This window comes from Ctenocephalides felis, unplaced genomic scaffold (assembly GCF_003426905.1).
Source record: "Ctenocephalides felis isolate EL2017-DRISC unplaced genomic scaffold, ASM342690v1 CF-g0.4_SCAFFOLD_01170, whole genome shotgun sequence".
NCBI classification, from domain to species: Eukaryota; Metazoa; Arthropoda; class Insecta; order Siphonaptera; family Pulicidae; genus Ctenocephalides; species Ctenocephalides felis.
Window position 1 is genome coordinate 19,138,676 of NW_020537324.1, and position 27,800 is coordinate 19,166,475.

The 27,800-nt window shown below is 31.4% G+C and overlaps 1 protein-coding gene across 2 annotated transcripts in view; it reads left to right on the forward strand.

The window, feature by feature from the left end:
• The first annotated feature begins 904 nt into the window (after positions 1-904).
• LOC113366015 (dorsal-ventral patterning protein Sog) overlaps positions 905-27,800 on the forward strand; it is a 51,778-nt gene continuing 24,882 nt past the window's right edge. For both annotated transcript variants that reach the window (XM_026607561.1, XM_026607562.1), the window contains exons 1-3: positions 905-1,442; positions 25,213-25,316; positions 25,829-25,961. In XM_026607561.1, coding sequence (XP_026463346.1) covers positions 1,286-1,442; positions 25,213-25,316; positions 25,829-25,961 — 394 coding nt within the window. In that variant the 5' untranslated portion in view covers positions 905-1,285. The remainder of the gene's footprint in view (positions 1,443-25,212; positions 25,317-25,828; positions 25,962-27,800) is intronic.

The window sequence follows — 27,800 nt, forward strand, 5'->3', positions numbered from 1 at the left end:
TGAATAATAAATATATTGTATTTATTATATTTTAGAATCAATCGAACAACTTAATCATTTTCTAACCAGTTATAAAATGCAAATCAATTAGTTCTACTTAATATCAAATATTTATATGATAAAATAAATTTAATTTTATTGATTTTAAATATTTTTTTAAAAAAGTTAGATTTGAAATTGCTTGTATTTGTCATTCAAATCGGTTGAGCGATGCTCTCGGAAACGTCGACGAAAAATTGTGTCCATACGTACATACATACTACATCCATTTTTTCTAATGTATGCTGTTTAAAATGTTTAAAAATCTTTGAAACGTAAAGATATGCAAACATTTTAATTTAGAATTTTTGGAAAATTACCCATAACCTACCCTGCGGGAAGTTAATAAGTACTTTGTTACAATGTAACATTTACAATACTTTGATATGTGAGAATATAAATAAAACGTTAGTTCTGCATAATAAATATATCGTATTTCTTATATTTTAGAATAAATCGAACAACTTATAGCCAGTTATAAAATGCAAATCAATTAGTTCTATAAGCCGCAACTGATTGAAAACTTAATCAAACATTTACATGATAAAATAAATTTAAATACTTAATATTTTAAATCATTTTTCATAATGTTAAATTTGAAATAGCTTGAATTTGGCATCGTTAATTGTTAGTAATCAAGTTGTAATCCGAATCATATACCAAATTTTCTCAAAAGGTGAGAAACTGTAAACTAGTACCTATACCTATACCTAATTGTAGGTGCATAGAGTCCAGTTGCGCGCGCTGCTAGCGGAACTGGCGGGAGAGTGCGTATTCCTCTGGATATAGGCGGCCGGTATCGGCTGCTCAGCCAGTATCACAGTCGCTTCGCAAGCGAACGCATCTTAAGAGATCGTCCTGATAACTTTATCTGATTTTAAGCGAACCGCGCGATATCTTTCAATTTAATTGGGTTCTCCACACCCTTGTGAAGTTTCGATTTGATCACCTAAAACTGTCAATTATTTTCCATAATGCTTCTCGCAGATGAGCTCAAAAAGTGTTTCGTATATTTTTTTAACATGTCGCATCGTCACGATAACGATTTTTAATTTGTTTATATCCAATGACATGGTGTTCAAATAGTTCGGTTGACAAATTTCTTCGTTAGTGTTTAGTTGTTTTTAAAGTGCAAGTTTTATGCTGACGCGAAATCTCAAGTGTGCTCGACTAAATCTTATAGAAAACAATACAAAGATAAAACAATTAAAAAAGTGTGTTGTTAATTGAAGTGTAAGGTGACATCATGGCAACAAATATTGTTGAGTCGGCGATCACCGTCATTCAGATTTTGACGTGGTTTTTAACACTGATCCTTATTTTGGAAAATGGGGTCCAGGCGAGAAGGCAATCTCCGCTCATGGTGGAAGAGGATGGTTTCAGGAAGAATCATAGAGCTGCAGGTTTGTGGAAAACAATAGTAAAAGTAATACAACTATCATGTATAGCATAAGTAAAACCATCATGAATATTATAAGTTATCATACATTTTTTTCACTATAACTTCATAAATATTCAATCAGGATATTTCTCTGACAATTTTATTTGAAATTATTTAAACTTTCGTATAATACAGTTGAAATTCCCAATTTTATTTTTAAATTTTATTATTTTTATAGATACATCAAATTATGTTTTAACAAATTATTTAGTAATATTTGATATAATAGAGTATATTATGAATAATGTTATGATTATTGAGCACCCGCGACTAAGCCTACTTTTTTGACTATTTCTTTATTCTATGAGACTATGAGCGGATACTTTTAATTGAAATTAAATTTGGTAAATATTTCTCTATATAGTTGCATTTCTTAATTTTATTCTGAAATTCTATTATTTTTATAGAGACATCCAATTATGTTTTAACAAATTACACGGTATTTACTTTATTCTATGAGCCTGTTCTTTTACTTGATAATAATTTTGTTAAATTTTCGTATAATTTAGTTCATTGCATTGCTTAATTTAATTAACTTAACTCTATTATTTTTATAGAACGAAATTAATGTTTTAACGAGTTATTTAATTTTATTTATAAAATGCTTAATAGAGTATATTTGGAATAATGTTATTCAAAACTCCTCGCGAATGAGGTAACAAAGTTTTTTTGTGTAAAACAATTTTCTCTATTGATGTATTTCACTACTACCTTTCAAGTATCGAATCTAGAATTTTTTTTAAAAATTTGTATGATATAGTTGCATTTTCGAATTTATTACTTACTTACTTTATTCACAAATAAATAGAGACATCAAATTATGCTTTAATAAATTTTTCGAACATTTAATAGAGTATTTAATAGGAATTATGTTATTGAATACTCGCGAATAGAGAGATTTTTTTTTTTTTTTTTTGAGAAAAACTTTTTTCTCAATTCGTGTAAGCCGCTTCTAATTTAGCACACGTCAAAGTTAACGTTATAGATAACAACTAATATTTTGAGTCACATTTTAGTCTAATGTATAAGGTATAAGGTTTCTAATGTATATAGAGTCGTCGATAATTACATGTCGCGTGTCTTATTGCATTAATAATTATGGAATTGAATAAATGTTCGAAGAACGTGACTGATCTACATCGCATCGCCGGTGACGTAAGTTGACTTTTAACTTGTGACTCTCGACAGTCGAGTGGTGTATTATGGATTGTGAACAAGCCATAATGATAAATTGTACCTTTACAGAACCGCGAGCGGTTTTGTCACATACCAATCTCTGGATGCGACGACAACCGCCGGTAATATATGGTATAAGGCTGTTTTTATGCCGTACATGTCACTCATCCGATATCAGTAATAAAACTAAAACATTAGCAAAATCTCCGTTAATTAACGAATTTAATAAATATTTGCGTTTGCTGTCCTCATAGCTATTTGTGCTCCATTCTGTCGTAAAACAGAAAATTCTAATAAAGCATTCTTCACATTGTTATATATTTCTTCCATTTTTTTGTCGTTGGAACCCGACACATTTTTAGTTTTTAATGTTCGTGTAAATAGCACTTTATGTTTGCCCAACTTATTAGACAGCGTGCGACACGCATTGTTTTTTTGGTCTTTGTTTACTTCACGATGGGCTATTTCGATCGGAAGAACGGAAAAGTTATAACATTAGAGAATATTATATTTTGAACAACTGGTTTGGATACATTATTATCAACAAGTTAATTGTTATGTCAGTCATATGTGCCTGACGCTAAAAAGTGCTGCATAAGCTATGTCAGGCATATATGTCTAGTACGAGAATAGAAGCTCTAATAAGAGCTATGTTAGTCATATATGTGCCTGAAAAATAGCGTTTTCCTAGGAATTTTTGGCAATTTTTTTTTTTTTGTTCATTAGATTTTCTTGATGCGTTTTTAACTAAATTCTACTGTTTCTAATATCCAATGATTGATAATTGTTATTAATTTTAATTTTAATTAACGCTTAATTATTTTTTAACAATGATCTTATTCTTATTATTTCTCAAAATCATTTGTTCCTTCAATTTTCTATATAATTTCGTATTGCGCACAGTGATACAATTTGTTTGTGTGTTAATCATGTGCTTTCAATGTATGTACGTATTTGAACTTGAATTTATCAGTAATTATGAATTTTTAAGCTGGAGCTATTATTAATATTGAATTATCTAAACGATTGTTGCTAAATATAACGCAGCCATAATATTGTAGTGTTGTTATATAATCACCTGAAAAAGCGAACAACAAATTGTTATCACTATCTTATCTTGAAGTGATTATTGTAAACTGATATGTGAAATTACATACATATATAAATGCATATATATATATATATATATATATAAAATAATCACTTAAGGGTTTTGGTTGAAAATTATTATAAACATTTGTCCAATTTTAATTTAATTTAAAATTCTACAAACGCGTACATCTTGAATCTGCTAATCTCTTTGATATTGCCGATCTACCACATTGATATTTCTATTTATATCTTACAAATGTAAGACAAATTTGCGTTAAAACAAATTTTATCTATATTCAAATCATTAATACTCGTACGGACCCAAATTTATATGCAAATAAACAAGTATTTTATCAGTTTTTGAATAAGTTCTAATGCCTTACAGCTATTTTTAAACGACGCAAGTTACTCACACTTACACAAGTGTGTAAGACGGATATAATATTACGAATTTTTATACGATTTGGCCACAAAAGTACTGTTTATGCAAATATTTTTTATATTAAATAATATTTTAAACTTTATATTATAGTTTTGTTTCCACGTACTTGTTCTTTTCTCATCAGTAATATTTGGTTTGGATTAATACCACGTCGGTTTTTTACTTACACTCATTGCGCGGTAACTTTACCAGTTTATCTGAGTAAACATTAAAAATTAAACATCTAATTTACAGATATCAATATATTTTTTATGATGCATGCGCATGTATGTATGCGCCTCCTAAAATATCTATATTTGGAATGTGTTTAGTGGCTTTTAAATCCCGCTACATGTGTAAACATCCGCGTTTTAAAGTATGTTATGTTTAATAAACATCTATCCCTAACATCTAAATAAGTTTTAATTGCTTTCCTTGGTTTTGAAATCGGTTTCTTTATGATTAGGTACATCGTATTCTAAGAATTGTAGATTATAATTTATAATAAGACCTCGAGTAATTCTAATTTTATCAGTTATGCTTGGAGATAATAATGTTTCTTTATATTTATTAACCTGTTAAAAGGCACGTTCTAAAGATCTTTTGGCTTTGTGACTAATGTAAGGCCGGAAAAAATCGGATTTCCCCAGTGTACCAGATGGCTATGACTTTAATTCCTTCTCTGCAATTTTATATGCACGCAATAACTATACAATCGTTTTGTATATTTGTTTCATATTGTTCCCGAATTACTAGAGATGCCCTTTTTGCGAACAGCAATCATTTTTGCCTGCCTTCTGCTACCTCTCATAGGTTCGAGGAGTCGAAGGTACATAGGCCAGGTGTTGGGAAATCCCAAGATACGGAATTTTGCAGAAGAGATTTTGCGCTAGTAGGATTCCTATAATTTTATCTTGAGCTTTACCTGTTTAACAAACATGTAATAATTTAATAAGCCTTTATATTTCTTCAAACAACCACTGAGTACCTGTTAAAAATCAAAAGTTGACTTCGGCGTTATTTCAATAGAAAACATTTTAAGAATTATTACAATTTTCATAAAGTATTTTTGGCAATCGTGGCATTTATTCCATTTAATAGATGAAAGATTTGTATAAACTGAGGCGTTAAATTTGGCACGAAGAAATTATGTTTACATTACGTTATATATTACAGGAAGACGGTTGAAGGATTGATTATTTTATATTCCGCTTATAAATAGAAAAATTCACACAAGTCTAGACTCATTCTATGGGAAACAAACAAAGAGATATTGTTTTTGTACAAGTGAAACTTTAATAATTTTAAAAAATAAATAATATTTATTAGTTAATTATTTTAATTATTTATTATTTTAGTTAATTTATTTAAGTTAATATCATTAATGGTAATTTTAATGTACATTTCACTTTTACTATATTGAATTTTTGTTATATTATATTGAATGGCAAAAAAATTATATAGTTACAAATAATATTAATTACCGGTAAATAAAACTTTAGCAAAACCATATATACTACAACAAAATTGATTTTTATAATAAAACATTGTGACTATGTCCATTTGAATTAATTTTTTAAGATTCCGGTTGCCGGCCCGAAATCGTTAAAAAAATCCTAAAATACTTTATTCGAAAAATGATTTATGCATAACGTAATAAAATGTGTTGGCAAATTTTTCGCGCGTCGAATTGCCGCTCAGAAACAACAAGTTGTGATTTGAAACGCAGCCAGGTGCAACAGCGTTCGCATTTTCTTATGGATGTTCTTTGGCTTCTGAAGAAGTTATGATTTTAGATGGTGCGTGTGTTTTGAAAACAAAGCGTGACGATAGAAGGTAAATATACATGGTCCTTCGCACGTCCTTGGTTACCAACACTTGGCTGAGGGAATTTAACTCGTAGTAAAGTTCTAAGTTCGAAAAATGAGAAAGACATGAATATATCATTTATTTGTTAAATTCTGAATTGATTTTCCGTGGGTTTTCAGAGCAGATTCTCTCTTGCTGAAGATTGTTGCTTTAGTTTTTTCTTTTAAATAGAATTAATAATTTTAATATCCGCCACATCCGATGGTCCCCGCATTATCAATGACAATGTTAAATATATGCAATAAACTGTCGGTACCGTGCCGCTGCGAAGTCGCGGCATTCAGTCATTAATATCATAACCAGTATTTTGAATACGTCGTTGATCCAGTTCTGGTATAAATAATATAATGTGCAAAGGCATCGGTGCCTCAGGGAGACGCGCACGGCTTCATTATCTCTGTGACGTGGATGGGTGTTCTGTTGTCATTCCCGACCAGACGACCCCGCCAGCTTCGATTTCTGTTTTATCGAAAGCGTTCAATATCATTTTCGCCTTATTAATCAACATCAGAAACTGGTCCGCCACTGGTAGATTCACCTGATCTCTACTTACCAAGACGAAAAAGCTATTAATTGGAATCTTAAAAATAATTATCAAATATGCAAGATTAAATAATATTGCTGATATTGCACCTTTTTTAATTTCTAATCTTATCTGTTTTCATTTATAATGATGGATAGTACTACCCTTGAGCTGGGTTAAACTCCAACTCGATTCAGGGTAGAATATTGTTAGAGATTTCCCATTGCCATTTCACACCGCAGAGCTTATTTTTAATTGGAAACATATTTTTGAATTATATTTTCAAGTGAAAATGGACATTTAATGGATATTTAATTTACTGGGTATGTTTCCTTTTTGCATTCACAATCTTGAGTATAAATGAAATTTTATAGACTATAATTTTGGAGCATCAGCTTTTAGCAAAATTATATGTAAAAATCATGTTTTATCTGAAGTTAATAATTGAAGTTTTGTGCCAGAGGTTTTCCGATCTAAGCAATTTTAGTGTCTTTTTATTTATTAACTACATTAAGCTAAAATTTGCAAATGAAGATGGCGCGTGAAGGATAACCGTTTACACATTTTGCTTTTTTTATTTATTTATTATAGCATTCTACACAAAGTACATTAAGGGGCACAACTAGTGTGAAATTTTCGAAAAATCGAATTTTAAATTTTTCCATATTTCAATAGGTTACATTTAAAAATAACATACCAAAATTTGAAATCGATATCTTAAATAGTTTTTGAGTTACAGCCATTTAAAGAGTTTATATATAGTATATAGTATAACGATCATTTAATCTTTAAACGCGTTTTTCTCGAAACAGCATTTTCCGAATTTGCTGCAGCGATTACTCAAAAACAAATGATCCGATCACTATCATTTTTTTTACATCTTCTATATATATTTCTCCGTAAAATGAACTATCAATTTTCTGATCGGATCAAAAATCGAATTTTGGCAGTTCAAAAACGACCAAAATTTTGGGTAAAATTGGACTTTTTTTTAAAAAAACGCCGTCATTTTGTTAATTTTTTATTTTTTTTCTTTATCGTAGTTCATTTTACAGACAATATAATCTAGTTTAACGAGAATTATTTTTTAAATTTCATCCACGTAGAAGGTCGGAATCACTGCAGTGAAGAAAGAAAAATATTTATTTTTTCAAAAATTTTACATTAAAATTAAAACATGTATAAATATATTCCTAAAATTTTGAAATGATTGACAAAGTAGTTTTTTTAATATGATGAACTCCCAAAAATCACCTTTTTTTTAGGCGTTTACACTAGTTGTGCCCCTTAAGCTGAATTTTTTTGACAATTACAAAAGGTGGCATATGAAGGTTCCAGTAATAGCTCCTTCTATTATATATTATTATATAATTATTACAGCAAATATTTAATTAATTTAATATAGTCTTTCATTACCAGTTCGTTTCTTGAGTCGCTTAATGGCAAAAGTGTGCACTTTTTTTATCGCTCAACGTGACGCGAACAATTAGCTAAGAGTCATAGACTTACTTGGCACAATCGCTTGTTGCGATGCTCACTAAAAATGCTTAGAATAAAAAAAACTTGACAGCTATTATAGGTATGAAATCAGCTGACAGTGACTTGATAATATTAACAATATTATAATGAGCTTTAAGAATCACTCGTTACAACAACTCTAGTTAACAATACATGCACAAGTATCTAGCTGTAAGAAATAAATATTTATTTAAGATAAGATCGATTGATGTTTTTGATAATATAAAAATTACTTATTAATTAATCATATAAACAATACTTTTACAAATAAAAATGAAGAACTGCGTTGATTAGAATTAGCTGCGAGCTTTATTAACTTTCCGTAGGGTAAGTTATTGTAATGGGCCGAAAATCGAAATTGAAAATTTTTACATTTCTCGACGTTTTGAAGGTTTCTGAACATTTTGGCATACCTCAGAAAAAATGGATGTGTGTGTGTGTGTGTTTTTCAAAAAAAAAAATTTTTTGTATATCGAAAATAATTCAGATTTTATTTTTAATTCTGACTATAGTTCTAATATACTTTAAACAAATAATTTCAACTTTGCAATTCAGTTTATATAATTCTTATTTATTTTTTTAATTCTTATAATATTATTTATTCCTCGAACATTTCGTTACGGTACGGAAAGTTCCAGCAATTTGCCTTAAGGCACGATACCATAACCCCACTAGTTTTTACTTTACATTTACTTTTGCTTTGCCGTCAGTAGTAGTGCGGCTTTTAACCTTTCGGAGTAAAAGGTATGTGGTTCATAATCTATGCCTATGCTAATATTATTATCACTGGCATAAATTTTCTTGCATTTATAATTCAAAAGTTGATTGCATTTTCAATCCATTGAAAATATTTATTTGGGGTTAGAATCATACATTTTGAAAAATACTACATGTACTTTGAACAGGCTGTATTTCCACTTGCTCCTTACATTATATTGCGGGAAGATATATTTTTTATACTCAGTTATTGTATAATGGAAAGGGTGAAAGTTTCATTACGTCTTTGGAATGATAGATTATTTATATCCCAATTTAAATGAAATGCATTGAGCGAACGTAGATGCATTCGGGTGATCGAGGTCAACATACGACGCGGCATCGAGTAGCCGCTTAATTATAGAAACGCAAGTGCATCGCATTGCATAGAATAGATGCATATGCGAATTAGAATAACTGAACGCATGCATAATTGGTGCCTCACATCATGGGACTCTTAGGAATTTTCTCTAAACAAAGATAAACGTTTCATTTCCATCCAATCAAAGATATTCCAATATTTTCTGCTGAAATTATCAACTCATCGTCATAAACACGTGTCGTCATACTGTCTACAGATGCAGTATGCAAAGTTTCTTTGAAACGATAAAAATCTCATAATTTATCGCACATGAAGCTTATAAATGTTCTTATTTATTTGAATTTATAATATTTCTTTAGAGCAACGGTACATTTAAGATCTTCCTTGCGTGATTTTAATGATACGTATGCTAAACTAATGATTTCACAATTATGCTGTTATCAAAGAGTAAGATATCATATGTATCTGATGTTTCTCCGTGGCTCTGTGGTAAGAGCTTGGTGTTGCGATCACAGGTTCCATGATCTATTCCCGTCTCATTGATAACCAGCTTTAGTGATATCAGTTTCCAGTTGAAATTATAGATTTAATAGATGATTTCAAGTAAAAATTGTCCTTCGGAGCATCATCATATTAGACAGAGAATAGCCCACCTCTGCTTATAAAGCTAAGTTAAAGAATTACCTACTAGGTAATACTAATTACTGGGATTGCTTTTCAAATTCCTAAGAGATATTATTATCACTCTTTTTGTAAAATAGAGTAAAATTGTAAAATACTCTAAAATTATTACTTTCTGAATGATTCCTCAAATATGTAGCATTTCCTGGTAACACTGAGTCATGCAATTATTACTTTAATATTTATTTTAATTACCTCAAGTAGAAAGTAGCTTGTGCAGCGAATTTCATGTTAAGCGCAATTCAGATCCAGTAAATATTTATTAGTGCGCCGCCGTCTATAAATGTCTGTGCATAGGCAATCGACAGCAGATATATTTTTGTGCTTTCACAAATTTTCAGTCAACTTCAGAAGTCGATTAACTCTCAAGCTCGGTAATAAATGCAAAAACGATGTGCTTTATTATACATTTTGCGTTTTAGTTAGTTATTTTTCATTGTTAAATTTTACTTGATATCTCGATTTGATCTACGGACGCCTGTAATTTGTTAGTAATAATATATTTTAAAATCTTGCTTCTCATTTTTATATGCGTACTTACTTTTATTACGATATAATCCGAGTTATTAAGCCGATCACAGTACTTTTCTCGCATGATTATACCTTTTATATAATTTTATCGGCAATATATCTTTCGGTTTTGATCCTTTTTTTTGTACGAGAGTCTCAGAATACAATACAGTTTTGATACTAATACATACATATATTATACATTTGTGATGTGCAACGCTTGATGTATGCGTTTAACAAAAGGTTTAAGTTGAATGCTAATTTATTCTCATATTCCTTGCATTAATACCAAACAAACATAACTAACTTTATATTAATTTGTTTAATTAGCGAAGAAAGAAATGATTGTTAGATAAAAATATCCGCGATTTTATAAATGTTTTAATAAAATTAGAGGCCATCAAGTTTCTACACGACTAAAAAGCATAATAAAAAAACAATGTACTCTGAATGCACATGTCAAGCATATGATCTATATAACTTACAGACACGTATTATCGTTATTTATTATTCATAATCTTACTACATATAATTATCAATAAATCAGATTATAATCACTGATAAATTAAACCACAGGCGCCACGACATTATCTAAATATAGACGACTGTGATAATAGAATTTGCTTCATGAAAATAAGTCAATGATGCGATTCACTTAATATTCATTTCTAATTGTAGCTAATAAATAATAAAAGCGATAGCCTATGTCAAAGGTTGTGAAATAGTCAACACATATATGACTTCATTAGGCTAACTATGTTTTGTATTCTTATCTTTTCTGAATTGGTTTTTAGATGACTTTCCATTTGTTTTGCTGGTTCGCGCTTTGGGGATCGCATTTCATCGATAAATTAATAATTTATACGTGTTTGCTTGCACTGTTTATATATATTATGCAAATAAAATCAACATAAAATATAAGTTTATGAATCATATGTTGCGCACTTAAAGCGCGAATGTCAAATGATGACTATAGATTTGCGATTCTAATGAATGCGCTGATAAACTATTTTGTTATTATTTTTATTGACATTCATTTCAATGCAATTCAACAATATTGCTGTATCTATTATCAAACACATTTGATACGCCCCTGCCGATACACTCTGGCATATATTCCCCTCTATATGTCTCAGATAATAATTACACTACATGCATAAATTAAGTCTACATACTTAAAACTACTCCCCAATACAAGTGTATAAGGTAATAAATATGCATGAATACAATTCAGAGCCGTGCCTTGCAAAACCATTTGGAAACTGGCTGAATTCTTGCGATTCACACCCGCTCTTAATTACTCAGATATAGGTTCATTGCATTTGCCCATTGCCCTACTTTTTGATAATGAGAGATTTATGATTAGTAAATCATATTAGTAAACCTATACTTTATAAATTATTGCATTGTATTGTGTTACTTCTCATTTCCTTTTTCCTAAAAAAGCATAGCGTTTCAATAATAATGAGCATGTAGAGAGTGCATCTAATTAATTTTGATCGTAGATTTTCATTTCTGTATTTGTAAAAATTGTAGAGATTTTATGCATTCTATAATTTGATATTTGATTTATTCATTAATAATGATTCTCAGCTCTGATTTGAAGCGAGAATTGAAGATATTGTTGCACAATTTTTCATAACTTATTTATAATTACTTTTTCGCAAATTTTAAAATTAGAACATATGATACTTTATATACCCATTTATCGATTTGAGTCAATCAAATGAAATCATTAATAAATTAATTCATGCACGCAAAGATATGAATTATAAAAGAAAGTTATCTGAAAACAAAGTTGCATTCGTGGGAATATTGATGTTGACGCGACAAGGTGGCAAATGCGTTTTTTTGTACCATTGGAAGTCGCAGTACGTTCTGATCATTAGCGGCGCTCTCTGTGTCGTGGGTGGGAACCATTTATTTTCTCCACACATTATTTTGTATTATCTTCGGTTGGCGAATCTGTGGGTGGTGCTAATGACTTGCGAAGACCCCAAGCTTTCACACTTGAAAGTATTGTCGTTGGATAACCACAGTTCAATTTTAAATCTTCACATTCAACCATTTTAGTCGGATCGACAAATTGGACAAATTCACTTTAATTTGAGAATGTGCAAGGGTTCTCGGTTATTTCTGCGTACAAACGCGAATTATTTTCAATTATCACCGATTTACTCGTTGATTGTTCCTTGTGATGAGTCTTCGCAAATAATAATGCACGTAATACACTGTAACGGAAAGCTTGTAATACACGTCGAACAAAAACAGCAAGAATAACTATCGGTACGAAATTGTCACAGAATCTTGTGATTCGTTGCAGCATTGGTGATTACATAGTGCGCGATGAAGCGTGAAATAATTGGTGGAGCACATGACGTTGCATTGTTATGGTACCCGATGTAAGGCGCTCCGTGGGGCCATTAATGTTTTTCTTTGTCCCCGGTGAGTTATTTGAGCAATCAGCCCGCCATTGAATTTCTTTTGCATTCGCGCTACCAGGATATGATCGTCATTTAATTTAATATACACCGCAAAGAAAACGACCTTGCGTTCAATGAAAATTTATGACAGATAATGAGTCGGCGTCTGATGAAAACAAATATCCAACAAGACCATATTAAACCATTATTAATTGTATGCTTTTATTATCGGCGTATTGTGTTGCCGATAATAAAAGCTTGATCCATAAATATTAATTTAACAGTCTATTTAAATACAGATACTAAAATGGTTATATATAATATAAGCATGGTGCACGGCAAAGGATCATTACGCCAACGTTCAACTTTTTTTATTTGCAAGAGACTACTACTCATCTCGCAGATCATAATTAAGCATTCTTCTTAGCTTACACGCTATAACATTTGCAACGGCGTTAAAACATTTCGAACTGTATTATTCTCATTAATTAAGTGATAAAACGCGAAACGAACAACATTACATTAGAAAATCGGAGAAAACTTTTATGTGCCAACGTCTTACCGATTGCATATGTAATAACTAATGATAGTGACTAGAAATTTGCAATACATCTCGTGCTACAAATTATGTATACCTACATATATAACTGTATATATATATATATATATATATATATATATATATATATATTATTTATTTTTTATTTTTTATTTATTTTCGCACAATTAAATTTACTTGTGACAATGTTAAGCATAAAGAACGTGTTTGCGTCTGTTATGCAGATTAAATATTTTTAGAAGAGGAATAATCTCATTGTATTACCTTGAGTCTTCCAACAGCCATTAGCGACGATGCCCACCCAAGAGACCGGCACAACGCTGGAAGCCAAACGGGACAAGTCGACAGAAGAAAAATAAGAACAAGTAAATGGCGGTCGCAGTGGATTTAAATAAATAAACTGTACTACATAATAATTGTAACCTTTATAATCAATTAATATTCGCGAGCGCACGGCACGGGAAAGAAGAGATTGAAAGTTGGTATTGAATCTCGGTGCTGGGGTAGAGTTGGTATTGAGACCCAGTTCCAATAGCAAAGTTTTCCTCTTAAATGAAACAATTGTTTACTGCAATAGATCGCTACTATGGTGTAACTTAATTGTTTCTAGGTGTTTACAAACTACACATATTTTAAATAACAGGAGGTGTAATACTTCTAAGATGTCGATCATTCGGCGGATACTCGAGTTTCTCCAATTGTGATTTTTATATTGCATTCTCGAGTATCGTAAGACTTCGGCCAGCCTGTGCTAATTACAATGTTTATTTTCTGCCGGCGGATTTGTTACAAATTACGGCTATAACTCGAATTATAAAACTAATTATCACTTTGCGTTGCTTATGACGCGTTCACTCTACAGCCATGCAATCAAATCTTCTACTGGCTGCGAGTTCGCACTTCAGACATTTCTTTCATACTCAGACACCGCGCATCGGAGGTGAAAAGCAAACATACGTTTATGAGTTTTTAGCACGTGCCATATTGCCGATAGTTCAACTCCATGGTGTCAAACTCAAGCTCATTGTTTGCTTTACAATTAAGATGTTAATTATAGACTGGCCTCTTAGAAAATATATAATCGATATTCGCGGTAATAGGCATACTTTGTCAATTAGTTTCTCAAAGAAGCAATTTTCTAATATTAATATTCTCTCTATGTCCTTGGATATTATCATTTAAATTTTTCATATTCAGCCAAAACATCTACATGAAATATTATGAATTTTGTTCAAAGCTAAAAGTTCTCTTCGTAAGCAAAAATTTTATTTTTTTGGTCTATCACATCAAATTTTGCTAATAAAATAGTATAATATTAAAATAATATAGATTATTTATACTATCCGGTATGCAATTTGTCATGGAGTCACCGAATCATAAAAATATTTGCTACTTTGTTTAACATTTAATTATAATATAATTCACAATCTGCAATCGATTCAATTTTGCTACAGAAATTCAGATAAAATTCGTGAAATGTTTTGAGAAGAATCTTTTTTTTTCAATTTACAAGGTACAAGGAACACGTTGTTCTATTACGTCAACCAGTCGCCGTCGCGGGATATATTCGTATCAGACTTGGCAAGATCTCAATGCCGGCGTGTCGTACACCAGACACTGGCCCTTAATCAGACGTTCCTTCAAACATCATGGTACTCTCACAACTTTGTGACCAAATGCCGTTGCGTGTTCCAAATCGCTAAAGATATCTTGTCACAAAATGTTGTTTTATTAATTTGTAGTGACGTTTATCGTAACGATATTGCTTTGCTTTTTGCACTATGAAACAATAATAGAAAAAACTTTATTTTGTTGAGTTTGTTGTTTAACTATTTACAGTCGTTTTGTATTACGATGCTAAGGTTACATTATTAGGACTTACTCGTTAAAATAAATTTTATATAGAATACTTATTCGTAATATTTGTGCATTAGAGGTATTCTTTTAAATGCAATATGTTTAAGTATACAAATCGCAATCGTTTGAAGTCAAACGAAAGACCAATCGGAATCATTGGTATGCCACCAAATCGCTAGCAATTTTTGATTAAATGGTGAAATTCAGTGCGTGTGCATCATTATTTTTTGCGACAAGAATTGCTCGTTGACTTGACCAAGCATAATTCTGATAACTCTCACTAATGTCATTACTCGAATTTTCAATCACGGTGCGTGAAGCTCCAGCAATTTGCATTAAGGCACGATGCCATGCATCACTAATTTTCTTAGCTATAAACCTTGCGGAACCCGAGAGCTTTTCGACGAATGCAAAATTGTCGAAAATGAAATCGGTTCGTGCGTTCTGGAGTTATTTCGTCAGGAAGGAAAACCCGACTTATTTTTATATATATGTAGATATACACTCTATAGCCCGCTATCACCATCTACATTAGTCGGTTGTCTTCGTGTTAAATGCACAGCGATTAAACAATTTGGAATATATCTTATTGTTGGTATTGAAAGATTCTGTTCACACCTGCCCCCATCAATTGCCAAAAAGACTGAGTTGCATTCGCTAAATACTTGTAAACAAGACTCGCTTCGCGGGTAACGCAAACCTGGAACATTACCAACATTTGCGAATGTTGTCAGCGACCTGAATAAACATCTCACACGTTCTATGTTCAGTGCATGGGAAGTGTCCGCCACCACAATCATCGGCTTATTATCAACCAATGGGACAAACTCATTTATCATAATAAGCGAATTGCTTATCACCAATTTGCAGTTAATGATAAAATTTAAAAATCCTTTATTATGGCAGGTGTTGTTATACTTGTTGTTGATTCTCCTGGTAAATCCACATTCTACAATTTTGTTGTACAAGATACATTGTGTTCAATTCTAAACATTATAATTTCATAACATCATTCAAGTGGTCTTCGCGCACTGTGACTGATTCCAAAGTAGTACGTGTCGAGTAGCACCTTCATGAGACATGCAAAATGATTGTAATTACCGAGGAATATTCAGCGGGCTTATGCGCTTCGGTGGAATTAAACTAGTTTTGCGCATTCATTCGTCGTTCGAATTGGCACACGATTCCCATTTATCAAATAGATTATGAGCAGATTTGTGGCGCCCCATCTGGAGCTGTTGTCAGTGCAATAGATGTGTCGTTCATTACTTGATACGTTGAAGGCAAATGAGTTGTTGGTATGTATGATCATTGATTGGATAAAGCAAAATGCATTTATCAAAAGAGACAGCGCGTTCTTGTATACCACTCACATGAGCTGTTAATGCATATCATCATGATGTAGAAAAGAAAAGTGATGGGTCTTGAGATACATTAAGTTTTATTTGATATAAGAATAGTCCTTTTATATCATCAACTTTAGCTTTTATTATTTTTCTACGAACAGTTTCTACAATTTATTTTTAAAGTAAATATTTATAAGAATCATTCTGCGATCCGGCATTCCCTCACATCTAGCTCATTGCCCATCCATCACTAGCCTATATATAATCAGTTTGTTAATGGAAGTTGTGGATTGAAGCAGTTGATCCTAATTTATCTGGGCACAGTTTTAACAAAATATTTTCGCGAGCAAATATTATCTACGCAATTTTCTATGTCTAGATGTCTGGAAATTAATGAAGGCCTCGCGGCGTCCCGCATCGAAACCCCAACGGGACGGAAATAGAGCCGAGTTCGTTAACCCGACGGAAATCAGAAAACTCTATTCAGTAGGCGATATGTTGCACCGGTTATATATATATATATATATATATATATATATATATATATTTATATATTCTTAATATTATACTTTGTTTTTTATTTCGATCATAAATGCATTAATATCCAGAAAATACAAAAATATGCAAAATGTTTGTTTGCATTAATTTTCCGCGTATTTTTAAACAGTTTTTACTTCATTCACCTTGAGAATCCCCCTAAAATAGTATCAGGGACATGTTATAAAAAATAGATACACTGCCGTCTGGTTTTCATAAAATTTCTTGACAACAACGTCTTAGTAGTTGTAAATAATCTTTGTCATTTTGTATATGTAGTTGATATAAAACTAGCATTTTTATCGATATGTTTTTCTTGGTATAAAATTGTTTGAGTTTTTGTACAGGAATCTTTTATTGTTTATTCAAGCATTAGCAGATAAAATTTAATTAAACAGTGAAGTGCCCGTTATTAGACCACACTTAAGTTATTTTCGGTTGGTCGATATCAGAATTAACCCAGAGAATGTGTGCAGCAGGAACGGAATATATTGCTGGACGATGGTGACTCAACTAATAGAAAACGTCTATCCAAAGTAGCAAACGCTTAATGTTGCATGAGTTCAAATGCGTAGATTTCACGCTTTTTGTTTCGGCCTATAATATCATCATTTCAATTGAATTGCCGAATTGAATCGATGACGGCATGCTGTAATATACCGCGAGCAACGTTCTTCCGTGACATTGACATCATCATTTAGTGAATGGTGACATGTAATATTGGAGTGCGGAAATGATATTCCATTCCAGCAGATGTAAAAACGCACGTGTGTTATCCTCTTTATGTAAATTAATTGAGTTTATGACTAATAAAAGTAATTGCGTCACTCTATATTTTGAGTATTTGTGTAATTTTGTTCTTGTTTTAGTTTCATGGTGTATCGCGCATTATATAATCTTCAACTTTCTGTGATGGTATTAAGATCAAAAGGCAGTGGTATCAGATAATATGGGTCATCTGAAAGAAATTTCAGGCACCCGTATTAGATTATAAATTAAGCGTAATAAATCAATATACTTTTTGTATCGGCTTATATAAAACTGTTGATTAAAATAATGGGTTTGATCTATCGATATTGAACATAACTCTATGTTGCAAACGGTGCAACCGTCGGCGTGGCGCGAGCGAAACGTCATATATTTAAATTTGTGTGCGCGCTTTTGTCCTGCACGAATAGCGAGAACGGGCCCCCAGTCCTGAGTACGGGAGATCAAACGACACCGCGTAATTCATTGGCCCGACGACGCAAGAGACACTAAAACTAACACAAATCACTGATGCTGTTCTGCTAGAGATCTCAACGATAATTGACGAAGAATCAGTCAAAAAACGCAGATAAATGTACTACATAGTTGTGATTGTAGCAGTGCAAGTAGAGATGGGCTTATTATATCCGAAGCCGGATCGACTCGGATTTGACTCCGCTTCATGGTGGAATTATATCCGCTAAACAACTCCACGACTCCGACAATTTTGAAACCGAAATACTCGAAACAAATGTGTTCTATAGTACGCTGTTTATGTATCTCAGGATTTGTCAAATCCCATTAATTATTTGAAATAAAAATTTATGAATAATTATCAATAAAATAATATTTCTAAAATATTCACGAATAAATGACGGATTGTAAAATTTTTCGGTCGACCAGATTGACTCCGTGACTCGTATTTTTAGCAGTGTTGACCAAAGTAAAAACGCAAAACTTGAGAATCAAATTCAATTTAATGATTTCCTTTTGATGAGAAAATAATTGATTTTTTGGATTAATTTTATATAAAAATTATGTAGTAAACTTTGTAATAAAAGCAAAACATAATACTTCTGCTTTCAAAATTTTTCTTCTGCTATTTCCATTTGAAAATTAATATTATATCGCGAAGTTCGATTAGCATATCATTACTTTTACACAATTATATAATTGTGTAAAAGTAATAATATAATACTGAATATTTTTTACTGTTTAAATACTAATGATATAACTGATAAATTTTGTACTCTAAAGTGTTGTTATTTCAGGCTATGAAAAAAACAAGATTAAATAAATGTATTTCGTTTCGTTTATTTTTCGGTATGTATATTCCTGATTGCCGTCATTTATGGCCAAAGATTGTCGTAGTTAGATATATGACCCCTTACTATTCAATAAATTATACATTTGAGCTATTTACACTTGAATACAATTTCATTGTTCTGTATCTTTAAAGTAACATTTTTGTATTTTCTGGAAAATACACAATGGTATTTATTTTGACTTTTATATCTAAAAAAAAGGTCATAAAACTGTCTGCGAGACAAGAAATGCCTAAACGAGTTAACAGATTTAATACCAGTTTAAGGAAGTCGGATATGACAAATCCTGTGAAACAACTCCACTCGGATTCACTCCGATGGAGGAGTTGTATAGGAGTGATAACTCCGGAGTGAGTTACCCATCTCTAAATGCAAGTGATCAATTATTCTGAAAAATCAATTCTGATAATGTATTTTAAATTGGATTTTACTTTATTCTTATGGCCTATTTATTATCAAAGTAATTATTCTTGAAAGTTCCAACATATTTTCTCTACATTTTTAACGAACTATACTGGCCGGTGAGATATCAAATCTAACCAGATCATATGTGGATTATGCCACCGTCTTTCATTCTGAACTTGAGCTGCTGGTTGTCATGTGTTGCTTCACGCGTGATCCCGAAAAGTCGTGCGTTCCCATGCTTCCGCGGTGATGCGTGAGGTTTCGGCAAGCTAAGCTCTTTTCCCAGATATGCCGTGCGATATACATATAGATACATATACACGCATTCTGGTGTCAGTTGCGTAACTAGCTCAAACGTATCAAAAACAAAGTCGTGTCGGTTTGCTGTCACTATTTTAAATGCGAAATATTATGCGTGATGTTTTTTTGACTTGTTTCGGGCCTATTATTTGATTGCTTCTCAACTACCGTTAGTTAACACTTTGGAGATTGAACTTATTCATGGAGATTAAACCAATTAAACATTTTAATCCAACGAAAATTTGATTTGAATCTATCGATTTAAAGAATTTCACTAAGATTCGCTAACATCAATCTTCAGTACGTAATTTCACTAGAAAACATGACTTGCCAAGTATCTACAAAGTGTCAATAATTGTACCCATATAATATCACATCCACAGTTTCGAAATTCAGCCATTCGTGAAGTTTTTATACCTCAAGTCTAACTAGAAAAGTAATTCTTTCCTCTCTATGTTTCTCTATATTCGAAATAAGCTCGAAGTCTAGTCCAATTCATTTTTGTTTCAAACAAGTAAAGTTATAGATAGATTTTTACAGAAATTATTATCATCTAATAATATCTATGATGTAGAACTAGTCACTGCGAAGTCTAGAGTAGACATCGCAATAGACGTCTAGCACGTGCCAAAACAAATAACAAGATTGGAATGAGTAGTTTAAGATTTTTTTCGAATTCATATGAAAAATTCTTCACTGGAGTAGAATTTGGGATCAGAGTTGGCAAGAAATGGTTAGAAGTTCGCGAAGAGTAGAAAACATGGGCTTGCATAATGAGCAGAAACTGTACATGGCATGACTCACACTATGTTAAACCGTACAAGTACTAAAATACATAGTTTGTATAGGTTGTCGGATTAGAGATATAATTGCAAACATTCACCATTGCATATTATGGGTACGCGTGACAAGTTCCATTAATTTGCAAATTTGTAGTGTAGTTGTTAATTATTGGATTAATTGAACTCGTATTTTTTGGTCAATTTACTTTAGTCATTTTATATTCATCATGGTTTTGCTCGTTATCGATAAGACAGTGAATAATTACATACCTTTGGCACTGTATTTTGAACTAAGTGATTATATTTATTATGAAATCTTTTTATTCGAACTTACATTCGAGAATGCGAATCGTTTACATATATTATTAATTAATTGTTTGTGATTAGTTATCATTGTTTCTCACATCATGCAGATTAACTAAAAATCAATATTTATCTCTATGCATTTTTTACAGTTTTGCTATCTTTGCGAATCTCTAATATATATATATATATATATATATATATATATATATATATATATATTGTCATTTCTGCTCCGAGAAGTCTTAATGGATGCTTCTCAATTGATAATATCACTGTGCAATAAAACTGCATGGCTGGACATTCAATTAAATTTTTAATTTCTCATGACATGACGCAGGTCATGGCTATGATGAAGCTATTAATTACTCAATGTACTTGCAAGCAATCGCAACTTGTATCGTCTGTTACAATACAAATATTGAAGTTCTAAATAGTTATTGCTAAGTGAACATTTTACTTTCTTTTGCGACTTTAAATTATCTATGTAATTCAAATTTATTTATTGTAAATAAAATCTCATTACAATCTAATTTGATTTTACTAATAACTAATTTCATTTTTCTTTTTTTTCCAATTATTGGATTGGGCCAGTGGAATAGATGGGTGTGATTCTTTATCGATATATAATACGTTTCCGAGATCTTATTCGATTTTCAACAATATTGCATTTGGTAAAATAATGTACATCATCTGAGTTAATCGTATAACATACATCGACTTAATGTTGCCCCGAGCGACCGGCGATCGCCTCCGTTACTGATTTATATTAATTGTAAGTGATCGGAACTGGACCTTCCTCGCCTCCTGTTGGTAGGTTATTATTCACTTCCTCGATACCTCTTGGACATAACACGCGGATTGTTTTGTTTTGTCCCGCCAGTGATTTGTTTTCGTGTGGCACGCAACAGTGCGCTAATCGAAAGTATCGGACTTCGGAAACATCAGGTATCCTTCCACGATGGTAATTATTTTCAATACAAGACTGTGCCGAGAACTTATATGAATAAATGAAAATATTAAAAAAAAATACACTTTTAAATATATAATCCAAATTTCTAGCTATCATCGGTACCTAGGCTAATACGTTGACCTGTTTATACACTTCTTTATAACGAATTTTCATAACTTAAATTACTTCCGGTAGGGCAAGTTATAGTAATCGCAAAAAAATCGAAAATGAAAATTTTTATAGATCTTTCTGTTTCAAAACCTTCTGAACATTTTAGCATACCTTAGAAAAAATGGATGTATGTGTGTGTGTGTGCGTGTATGTATGTATGTTCGGATACAAATTTTCGTCGACGATTTCGGGAACACATTAACCGATTTGAATAATTCAAAAAACATTCGATTCGTATTGATAAGGAGACGTCCTGATTAGTTTTTGGCGAAGGCAGGTCTAGCCGTTCCGAAGATACGGGGAAAAAAGTGCCGAAAACGGTAACTCAGTTTTTAAGAGAACGGAGCGTCCGATTTGAATAATTCAAAAAACATTTTATTTGTATAGATTAAATGAAGAGCTGTTCAAATTTTTGGAAAGGCAGGTCCAACGATATGGAGATATGGAGGAAAAAGTGAAAAAATGTGTCAATTCGCGGTCAAAAATGAACATTAGACAAATGTATATCGTATTATCAGATATTTTAACAATAAGTATAAATTTTGTTTACATTCCTATGGGTTCCGCACCAATGTTTACGCGGTAGACGGCGACTCGGCGCTTATGCGCTTTGATATTTTGTTTTTATGCAGTTAAAGCAGTACGATTACTTTGAAAAAAAGTTCAGAATTTCCAAAATATTTCAAAATAAATGATTTAAGATAGAATGATTTAATATGGTTCGAAATTCTATTAAAAGTTTCAAATCGTTGATCAACTTTTATTGATTATTATTATTGATTATTTTTAATTACTCGAGCTTTGAATTGCGGTACGGGAAGTTCCAGCAATTTGCCTTAAGGCACGATGCCCTAATTGCCTTAAGACATACCACTTACAGCTAGTTTAGTTCATATGTTGATATTTATGTGGAGGAACATACAGAATTCATCAAATGGTCATCAAAATCAAATTGCGTAAATATATGTAGGTATAATTGCGCTTGCGCTTGAATAAATTTAAATTGATTAATGAAAAGGTTCAGTATCGAAATATCCATGTAGGTGTAAGCGTACTTACCGCATTTTCTGTCCGCAAGAGGGTTATTTCCAAAATTGGTGATAGCACCTTGCGTTTATTAAATGGTGCGCGACTGCATACCTGTTTGTACGACGATTTATAACCTGTCAATTATATTTTCCAATGAGTATTTCTTCCAATGAGTAAATGTATTTAAAGCGCTCACAACATATAACTGTTGTACGAATAAAGTAGTTGCGAACATATTTCAGCTCCAAGCGAAAACCGCTCGCTTATTATTAACATTAGCATTCGTTAGAAATGTCATCGATTTATTGATTTATGTTTGTCATGGTAATTGCACTTCGATGAGAAGTGGCAGAGTGAATTTTTAAATTTTCGAATATTTTTGCTAGGTCCACACGTAGCATTTCGGTCAGGAGGCAACATTGTTGGTTTCACAAATGATATTCCAAGATATTCATAATTTGAAAATACTTTCTTACAATTTCTCATAATAACTATCATTTATAAAAGCTGTTCACTTTGATCTATTTTAATATACACATTCACCCAAGGACCAGTTTCGCTCGTATAGAATTATGATTAATTACTCGATTTTATGACTTCTAATTAACTTTAGTTATAATTGCACTCGGATTAAATAACTTATTTGCTGCTTACACCAAATGAGCCAGGCAAACTGACATTTCGAACAAGTTTTTATTATTGATGAGACAAACATAAAATAATATTCTAGGAAATAACTTAACAGATGTAAAGGATGTTTTCATATTTTAATTAATGATTCTTAGTATGTTTTGAAATCCTAATTAATAATCAGATAAAGCAAATAAAAAATATTATGATCCAAGCACAACCCTGCATTACTATGGTTTTAATGACCGATATGTTATGAATGAAGCAGATAAGAGCCCAACGGATACTGATACCCGTTCTTCTCGCAGGCCGTGAAAAAAATACGCGCGATTGTTTTTTGCATAATGAGCACTTCCTCTTGCATGGGCGCGTACAAGAGGAAAGGAAATGACCAAAAAAGCACCAGAGATCGCGCTCAGTGAACGCCAACATGCCATTAGAAGCCCGAATAGCTTTCATCAGAAAATTATCATTGTAAATTTACAAATGCACTCTTAAGAATATGTTCGTTGCTCAACAGTATATTTTTTATTAATTTTGCGCGAAATATATATCTAGTTCATATAATATTTTTAAAAAGATATAAGTTATTATTAACTTCCCGTAGGGTAAGTTATTGTAATGGGCCGAAAATCGAAATTGAAATTTTTTGCATTTCTCGACGTTTTGAAGGTTTCTGAACATATCTCAGAAAAAATGGATATGTGTGTGTGTGTGTATGTATGTATGGATACAAATTTCCAGTCACGTTTCCGGGCGCACGGATCAACCGATTTGAATGGTTCAAAAAACATTCGATTCCTATTAATAGGGAAAAGAGCTGATTAGGTTTTGGCGAAGGCAGGTCCAGCCGTTTCCGAGATACGGACCAAAGAGTGCAGAAAATAGAAATCAACTTTTTCAAAGAACGGAGTATCCGATTTGAATGATCTAAAAAACATTCAATTAGTAATGATTGGGAGAAGTGTTTATTAGTTTTTGGCAAAGGCAGGCCCAGCCATTTCGAAGATATGGAGCTAAATATGTAAAAAATGGCAATTTTTGAGAGAACTAAGCGTCCGATTTAAATGATTCAAAGAAATTTCTGCTTGTCTTAACAAAATAATTGATTTTGGAAAAAAATATTTATAAAATTTTAAAAATTTATAAAATAAATATTATTTTATAAAAATAATTTTGGTATATCGAAAATAATTCAGATTTTATTTTTAATTCTGACTAAAGTTCTAATATACTTTGAATAAATAATTTTAACTTTGCACTTCAGTTTATATAATTCTTATAAATATTAGACTTACAATATTTATAATGTAAATGTTACAATATTTATAATGATCTATTTGAAAACATTCAGTATTCCTCGAACATTTCGTTACGGTACGGGAAGTTCCAGCAATTTGCCTTAAGGCACGATGCCATACACCCCACTAGTTTTATAATGTATTTTAAAACCTAAGTATTGTATATGTAATTAAATTCAATTTCCTTCATTTTTCAGAATGCACATTTGGTAAACAAACTCGAGAACTTGGTTCAACATGGTTTGCAGATTTAGGACCTCCTTTTGGTGTTATGTATTGCATACGCTGCGAGTGTACTCCGGTGAGTTTGAAGAAATCCATATAATATTTTTCTTTTTACAACACTAAAAATAACTCTATAAATATATGTAAATATCCTCGAAAAAAATTTGCTCAAAGTTGTATAATAAAAAAGAGTAGCCGTGGAGTTATTCTTAGAGACGTTTACCAGACGGCGCGTTAAATTGGTCCTTCGAATTCATAAATCGGTCGTTATTAACCTAAATATGCAAATGATTTGCGAAGGCAATTTGTATCAAAAGAAAAACGCTGATTCTTGCAGCGAAACGATATCCTGTCTTGCGAATGGAAAAGAACATTTTTTAAACTGATTTTTAGTGTTTTTACATTTTTAGCATGTTTCGTTGTCATAAATTTAAATATAAATTACAAAATATTAAATAAATGATGGAATAATAGAATGTAAATGTTAACTTCTTCATAATATTAATCCTATATACTTCTATTTTATAAAGAATAGGGTTATATAGCATTTTAATATTTTTTTATATTTATGTTTTGTAATTGTTATAGGTTCAGAAAAAGCGTCGAATAGTAGCCCGCGTCCAATGCCGGAACATCAAGAACGAGTGTCCGAAGCCAACTTGCGACGAGCCCGTTCTCCATCCGGGAAGATGCTGCAAGACCTGCCCTGGCGACATATACAGTGAGTGCCTAAAGCATTTTTATTATAATTAACATTTTAAAATAAGTGATTTAAAAGTAATATAAAATTTCCAAGACGTATGTTTCACGATCTTTTGTGGTTTAGTTTTATCGTTTTCCGATTAAACAATCTTTTATATAATTGGTTTCGTATAAATTTTGAACATAAATCTACGCATGTTTATTGTCTTAAATTTGCGTTCACTCACAATTTAAATTACAATGAAATTTAAATTAGTATTATGTATAATTTATATTTAAAAATTATTGGTTGCATCTAAAAAAACAATTCTATCACGGGCAATAGGAAATAAAAATTCTAGGCTTCCAGACACACACACACACATATATATACACACACACATATATATACATATATATATATATATATATATATATATATATATATATAATTATGTATCATCCATTCAAATTAAATGGAGTGGTTAAATTAGCGATAAACGGTTACAGCAAGTAAACCACAGAAAGTTTTTTTCTTTGAATCCATCTCATTTAATTAAGTATGTGTAACTCTACCCAGCAGGCATCCTATAGAAGGCGAACGAGATGGAATTTTTTTCATTAAGTTCGAAACAGTTAATTGAAGCAATTACTTTATTAATTATCTTCAAAGTGTCTGTACATTTGTTTCTTTCAATAAGTGTTAATTAGCATTGCGCAATTTATATATGCAGCGTCGAAATATATGTCTGGTTGAAATATTTTAATAATCCTACTTATTCAAATAATTATCTAATGCGGATGAAAAACGATGGTTGACATATTGATATTTAAATAAACGTTATTATAATTTGTTATATAAAATACATACAATTGCAATTACAATTAAAAAGTTCAAAAATTTTATAAGCGACTTTTTAATATAAAGTATATATTCATTTGTATAACATTTTTTAACATCGGATGCAGAATATAAATGCTTTTATATTTAACGTTAATTGCATTATGTTCGTTGCACTCTATTAATATGAAACCGCAAGTCTTTAAACGCGAGTACAAGCAACACAATTAGTTTATATTGAACGATATTCTCTATATGTAGTCAACAAGATTGCATGTCATTCATAACGTTTATTCATATTTTATTGCATTCATAAAACTCTTGGCGTCCTACGGACATTTACGTATCATTTTAAATGAACTCAATTTAGTTTAATTGAATGAGCCTTTTATTTCCTTTATGGTATTAGCATGAGAACGATTTTGAATCTAGTCTAATTCACTTATGGCGATTATTGTTTTGCGTCGGGCTTAAATCCGGATGTCCTGTGACGTTCATTTACACTGCGGTTCTTGCTGATTTTACCTAATACTTCTTTTATAAAAAAATTGGTTACTATTTTATTATTAGGTAATATATGAGTACCTACACATATTAATCCCGCTGTCTTATCTTTACAATGCTTATAGATAAATATAAATGATCTATTGTCAACATTGACTATGTACCACAGTCTGATAATACGATATTTCCGGGCATACTAGGCGTGGATATTAGGTGCGACCCGCACCCACGTTTTGCTTAATTTTCTCAAACAACACGAATTGTTCTTATATTTATATTATATTTTGTAATAAAAACAAATTGATTTCTTCTGGAGGAAGAACTGGAGGAACCGAGGTTTAGGGGTCGATGATTATCTGTAGCCATCAATTAAAATAAGAAATTAAGATTTGAGTTTTATTAGTGCGAGTCTTATTAGTACACATCTGTTAACAAATCGCTGTAAACTTTATGGGTTCGTGCAGAGTTAAATAATCTTCCAGATCAATTTATTATTGTTACTCTCGGTCAGTATTTAGAATTGCTGCCTCGCTT